This window comes from Fragaria vesca, linkage group LG3, assembly GCF_000184155.1.
Source record: "Fragaria vesca subsp. vesca linkage group LG3, FraVesHawaii_1.0, whole genome shotgun sequence".
Lineage (NCBI taxonomy): Eukaryota > Viridiplantae > Streptophyta > Magnoliopsida > Rosales > Rosaceae > Fragaria > Fragaria vesca.
Genome location: NC_020493.1, coordinates 7,925,122 through 7,931,974, shown reverse-complemented (window position 1 = coordinate 7,931,974; position 6,853 = coordinate 7,925,122). Strand labels below are relative to the sequence as shown.

The window sequence follows — 6,853 nt, the reverse complement described above, 5'->3', positions numbered from 1 at the left end:
TACTTCAAGCAATTGTGATAGCATATACTATCAAATTTTATGTTATTTATAACTCACATAGATGATTTAGACGCGGTGGATTAAAGGAGCTATTCAAGACCCAAACGGGGACATGTGTATATGGTTTTCTTCTTTGGAACTCAGCTCAATTGAACTCAAACTTGAATTAATTATAATTATAAGATGTGACACAGCCAACCCACTCCCTCTGATTTTATAAATTGTAGCTCTGCCTTTGGATATAGATAATAGGCATGGGAGAGTATCCAAACTCAAAGTTATGAGATGGATATGTCATCGTCCTTGTTGTTTCGGGCATTGGCCAACGCAGAGCAAGTCCATTATAAGGCTACATATAATGGCAAATTTAAGCAACCAAAGTGCTTTTTCATGAACAAAAATTATGCGTCCGTCACTGATTCCGGCCAAGGATTGGTGGTCGGAATTTGCATGAAAATCCACAAATGTCACCCTCTTATCAAAAATGGAAGCCCACAGCCCACTACGCAATGCATGTAGCTACACGTCCCTTATGCCACAAGAATAAATCCAACGAGGATTTTATTGCCAAATAACATCGATGTGGCTCAACCTAGCTAGTTGAGAAACGTTTTCTACATTCTCATTCCTCAGAGACATTTACCAGATAAAACCTATGAACATATACACGAGGCTTTCATATCCTAATGGCATGAGTAGTCTTGGATCAACTCTGCACCTAATTTTCTAGCGGGGCACTCACTGATGCAGATAAACCAATGCAAACAAGACATATCAAACTCGATCGTCGATCAATATATATGAAGAGTAGTCGACCCTGGATGCAAGGGGATTCAGTTCTTTGTCATCATCGGACCATGCTCGACTGTATGTGTACTTGATGCAATTGCAACGAGGACTTTCCATCGGACTGGAGACAATACAAATAGATAACTAGCTGGTTAGGTTCTTATGCGATCAATCATGTCAATCATATCAGACACTGTTCGCACCAGGTTGCAAGTTAAAAATCTGTACCACGCGATATATATTAACAGTGATTGATGGATTTTGTACTGATGGGTGTTTTTCAGACATCAATACCTTTCCGTTTCAGATACATATGAACCATGAAGCAAATCCTAGCCTGCGCATGCTCTCGATCCATCAGCTTCTATCTATCAAAATAGATCCCATATATGAGAGTGTGGCTCCATTAATACTCCATATCGTCCAATCCAATCAATTGAAAAGGCTCTAATTCATGCTGAACTTGCAGAAATATGGATCAAATAACACCTTTGGGATTTGGCAATTAAATCGCAGAAACATATACACAAGAGCATATGCATATAGGTTTATTTCTAAATCTATATGTTTAAATCTGTGGCATCAACAGTACTAGCTAGTATACAATTTCTTTTTAAGAAGAATCGTATAGCCGGTGCAACATATATGACTATGTGGCACACTTCAGTATCAGGTAGAAATCCTTTAAAATAGCTAGAACCTTCAACGTACCCTAAGAAATGTAATCGAGAATCAGCAGGAAACTATGAGAATATTGATGATATATATATCAGCTCATCTGGATCAATTCGATTTAGTTTCACATCTACCCTATTAATTATTGCATGAACATCCCACAGGTCTATGTAATTAAGTAAATGCTTAATTTCACAAAGAAAAAGATCATCAAATAATAATAGGACATATATATACTAAGAGGAGTCCATGCTGGCCAGTAGTACAAACTTTTGAAACTAATTGGCCTATAATTGACCCATTACTCTTGAAACCCTATTAAAATTGTTGAACCCTAGCAAGCTGCTGCTGAGAAATTCAAAGACAGAAACACTAACTAAGCCAGCTTCCACTGATCCATATCTCCTAAATCTGCATTTTCCAATGAGAACACATCAATAAACGACAGCATAATTTAGCAAATAAAAGCAATGAGATTTTCACAGTAGTAAAAGAAACAAGGTTAAAAAGAAGAGGCGCACACGTACGAGGTAATAAAATGCGCCGTGGTGAAGAGAGTGAAGGGTAACTCCCCACTCGTTGGTGAGAACAGGGTGACCAGAAGAGTGAATGAGAACGGCGTCGTCCCCGAAAGCCTCACGCACGTTGAAGGGTCCCTCAGCCACCTCAAATGCGACGTCGTTTATGAACACCGTTGATATCGCCGCCGCACCTCCCGCTCCCATTATCGCAGCACCAGCTTCCCCTCCAATAACTGCATATATAATCCATTGCAGTACGTACTAGTTAGAAGTGTATATTGAAGTCAGTGAAATTTGAAAGTAAAGCTACATTTCTCAAATTACGTACCTTGAAAGTGAGTACTCATGGGGGAGGCCATCCCATTGTTGTTCATAATCTCACTAAGCAAGAGACCAGTATGATGAAGATCGGGACTGTTATTCCCATGAACCACATTCGCGAGCTCAGAGAAGTAAAACCCTTGCGTAGTACTGAAATCAGCACTTGCTACCGGCCCGTTGCTAGAAGAAGCAGCAGGGTTGTTCACTGGAAAGACCTCAGGGTTTGGAAAAAAAGACGTCTGATTGACCGAAGAAGCGGTCGGAGAGTTTAAGTTGCAAACATCATGTGGTGGTGGTGGTGAGAATTGGGTCTTGTTTGAGTACTGCAGGCGGCGATGCTTGTGTTTGGACCTTGATTTTCTGTTCTGGAACCAGTAGAAGACATTGGCGTCAACGACTTGACCGTACTCTTGGAGCTGAGCCGTGATCATCCTTACCTCCTCCCTCGAAGGGTTCACCATCCCGGAGTTGAAAATAGCTTCCAGAATCCCAATCTGCTCCGGCCGAGGGATCCACCGCCGCTTTGGCTCCGGAGTCATTTCATCTTCCAGCCCTGCACACGGTTAAACTACTCATTCATTCATTTTAATAAATGTGATCGAGTGGACGATTAAATTAATGAGTTAGTTAACCTGATGATGTTGTAGCGGTTGAGTAACCGTTTGGCACGAGAGAGGGATTGACGGCGTCATGCTGCCATCGGTACTGGTGGGTGGGTTTGGATTTGAACATGTTAGGCCAGTGTCTGTTTGAAGAAGCCATGAATATTGATGATGACTAGGAACAACTTAAAACTAAAACTCTTTGGCTCTCGATCTTCTAGCTAGGCCAATCTAACATCACTTCTCTTATATAGGAAGAGTACGTACTCTCATCAACGTACTCCTGGCCTGTATAATATATTTTAAAGATAAACAAGAAAGGAAATGGAAATAAATAAGAGAGAGAGAGAGAGAGCTAGGTAGTACTAGTACTGTATGATAGTACCACTCGATCTCCGGCCGCCCATCCCTTTCCTTAAACTTGTGTTTTGATCCAGCTTGTTGTATACTCAAAAGATTAGAAGCTTGCACGCAACTTACAGTAGCATGGCAGTGGCAGATAGTTGAACGAAAAAGCTGGAGGATGTAGAGGGGGTCATACTGGTGCTTTCACATGACTGTACGTTGCGCTTGCTTTCGTTCTGCTGATTAGTCACAGCAGGCTTCTTCCTGGTTTTATATTTATGTATAACTAGGTAGTAAGCCCGCGCGCTGCTGCGGGGTGACAGCTAGGTGATTTGTGTGTGGAAAAGTGGAGTAAACCATTCAAAACTTTAGGTAATGGATGTAATCCAAAAAAAAGATTTATCAGTCCATTTTTGTACAATCGAGATGTCTGAAAGTAAAATTGAATTTACATACAAAACGGTGAACAGTTGTACCCATTAAACATGTTTACCGAAAACCATTTCTTTGTAGCGATTACAACACCTTTGATTTGGCAGCTGATATACATCTCACAGCAAAAACAACTATTTTGCACCAAAAGTCATTTCCCTGTAACGATTACGAAGCCGTACATTTTGGTTGTTGATATACACATACACACCAAAAACTATTTTACTATACAGATTACATTAGCTCCAGTTCCTAGCTAACATGTCATTTGAAGAAAAGAGGGCATTCTTCACACACCATTATTCTTGCAAAAGTTGACCGCCAAAAGCATAGTTAGACTATTACAATGGAGCCATCTTGTCCAACTTATTCTAAGTTTCCCTTTGTCTTTGCTACTGCATCCTGCCTCTCTGTCAGGTATGATGTTAAGTCATTAGATATTTCAGTACACACATTAAGGAAGAATAGATGGACACTGTAGTAAATATTGATACCTTTTTGCTTTCTTCGTGGATCCCAACAGTTGACTCAGAGTGCTTTCTTTTGGTGACCATGATTTTCTCTTTGAGGGAAGTTTCTCTGATGTCTTCGCTTCTTCTATCTCTTGGTGAACCTTTTCAGTGTCGGGGTAAACAGCTCTAACCATGAAATCTTTCCTTGTACCAAACCCAATCTTCCATATTTTGTATTTGTGCATTGTATCAAGGATGATTTTCGGGATGACGGTTTTATCTGTGTTTCCTTCATCTATCAACTGGCCACAGGGTTTTCTGAAAAGTATCTCTGCGGGTTTTCCTATGAGCATGGCCAGAGTTGAATCGTCTTCATCTTCGAGACGAATTTGCATCTTGTACCTGTAATGGTAACATCCATCATAAAAATTTTACGCATGCGATATTTAAGATGAATAAGGCCATGCAATCAACATAGAAACTTTTAGTTATTAGTGGAGTTTATTTAGACAATGTATCTTAGATTTTAGTTAATCTATAAAATTTTCTTTTGCTTACATTGGCTTTCCAGCTTGCTCTCCATGGTTTGGACATTTATTCAGTACAGAGTCGGATCCCATTTGTAGTTTTACTCTACAGATTGGGCAACCAAAGTAGTACCACCCTTCGCGAGTGATGGTTTTTGTAATTTTAGCTCGACATGTGAACGTGGAATCCTGTGTTGATATAGACATTTTTGAAGTAACATATGACAATAGTTTTAATATTTTTAATATACATAACAACAGGTGCACAACATTATGTCCTTTTAGAGCTTCAAAAGAAAATAAATACATAAATTATGTTCTTTTAGAAGTTGCTACCTTGTTTCATCTGCATCCTGTAAGATGAGGTTGCCGATATTGATTATGTTTGATGTTTCTGTGATAGAAGAACCTGTGCTTTGGCCTGAGCTTGGTATTAATTTTGGGGCATAGTTCGGGCTTGAGAACCTGCAATTTTATTAAGGTGTACGGAATTTGGTATTAGCAAACAATGAAGACCGAATGTCGATTATGGCCATATTTTTATCTTTAAATGTGTACCTTGTTTGGTATTCCTGTAACTCAGGAATATTTGGATTGATGAAGACACAGCTGTCCAAGCTTGTGTTAACCACTATTTTCTCTGAGAATAGACAATAGAAGTAATTTAATTGTGAAAACCCAGCGGAAAGATAATATCTAATTTCAGTGAAAGCCATAATGCAATAATAGAGGAAAGAAGAGTAGAAGAAAAAATAACTGAAAGAACTATCATTTATAGCTCGTTATGCAATTGAAGCAATAAAAGTTTAGCTTGATGTTGTTCACTTTCTATTTTTTTTAGAAAATGAAAACCCAGAGATGCCATTAAAAATAACGATAGTTCTTTCGAAATAATAAATAGTATGATCTCGTCGAGAAAATGGACATTTGTTCTTACTTGCATATGTGGCCACTTTTGAACTCGTAATGACTATCACAGCTGGAGGGGGTAACTTGAAGTATCTTCTCTGCATCAAAGTCAAGTGCGAGTTCTCCCCAAAGTGTTGCTTGTAGCTCTTCATTCCTAGGGAAAACAGTAAACACATACGGCAGTAGAGTTGTGTGTAAATAAATATATCAAATAACTGAAATTGTGTATTAAACCTTTAGATAGTTAATGTATTTATAACCTAAATATTCACGATTTGGTACCTTGTGTTTTGTATTCGTAGTTCCCGTGTTTTTGCCAATTGTCCTCTGACAGGAGTGTCTTGAACTTGATGCATCTCCTTTATAAGCCCGATTATATCTGCTTAGCAAAAAGACAATGTTTAAAATGTATGAAGTTTTATTAACAATGAAATATTAGAATAAAATGTGAACATTATGTACATATTATATAACTTTAGTGAACACTTTGATTGTGATATATATCGAATTGTACCTGTCAATATGGTGTCTTTTTTGTTACGTGCAGGAAGTTCGTTGTAGTCCAGTAGGTTGAAGCAGTGTATGGGTATTGCCGGAAATTCTTCACGCATAAGTTTGAACACAGTTTTATTGTTAAACTGCAGTTGTGCTTTATGTTGGCACAACTTGGTGAGACTCTTGATTTTTTCATGATCCTAAATTTGCTTATTTCATAAATAGGACCTTCCGCCATATTGCTCAAGACATCTTCAGTGTCAGCTTCCATGACCACGGCATGGATGGAGTCACCCTGTATGTCACAATTGATGGATATAATAAGTATATTTAATAATTATATAACATATAGACAATAATTAGAAATGATTGAACCGGTGCTTGTAAAAAATGATTGAACTATTATAACAATTACATATTGGTCGACTAATACGCATCCCAAGCCATCGTATCGTTGGACAGGCCTGAGAACCTTTCCTCTCCACATTCGAGATACCCGAACTTTTATCTTTACGCCACCCGTTCCAGGAACGATGTCATGAATCCGGGAAGTTAACATGGTGCAGAAGCATATCCTTTAGAAAAAAGAAAAAACTCTTAGTGATCAGCGGCAGCGATAGTGTTAAATATTAAGCATAAAATTGTAATTAGACTTGAAGAGGCATTTTATGGTTGCTGGGTTACATAGAAAAGATGATTTGCACCCTTGAAAGCAAGTTAGGATATGATTGAGTCAATATGGCTAGCAAACACAATTGAATTGTTTTTTTATCTGAGGATGTATA

The 6,853-nt window shown here is 38.5% G+C and overlaps 1 protein-coding gene across 1 annotated transcript; it reads right to left on the bottom strand.

Moving 5' to 3' along the window:
- Positions 1-1,840: 1,840 nt before the first annotated feature.
- Positions 1,841-3,294, bottom strand: LOC101295699 (WUSCHEL-related homeobox 9-like). Its single transcript, XM_004295556.1, has 4 exons — positions 2,939-3,294; positions 2,314-2,859; positions 1,988-2,218; positions 1,841-1,875 (listed from the first exon to the last, which is right to left on the bottom strand). Exons 1-4 carry the CDS (start codon positions 3,066-3,068, stop codon positions 1,841-1,843), a joined length of 942 nt encoding a protein of 313 aa, XP_004295604.1. The 5' UTR covers positions 3,069-3,294.
- Between the last annotated feature and the right edge of the window lie 3,559 nt (positions 3,295-6,853).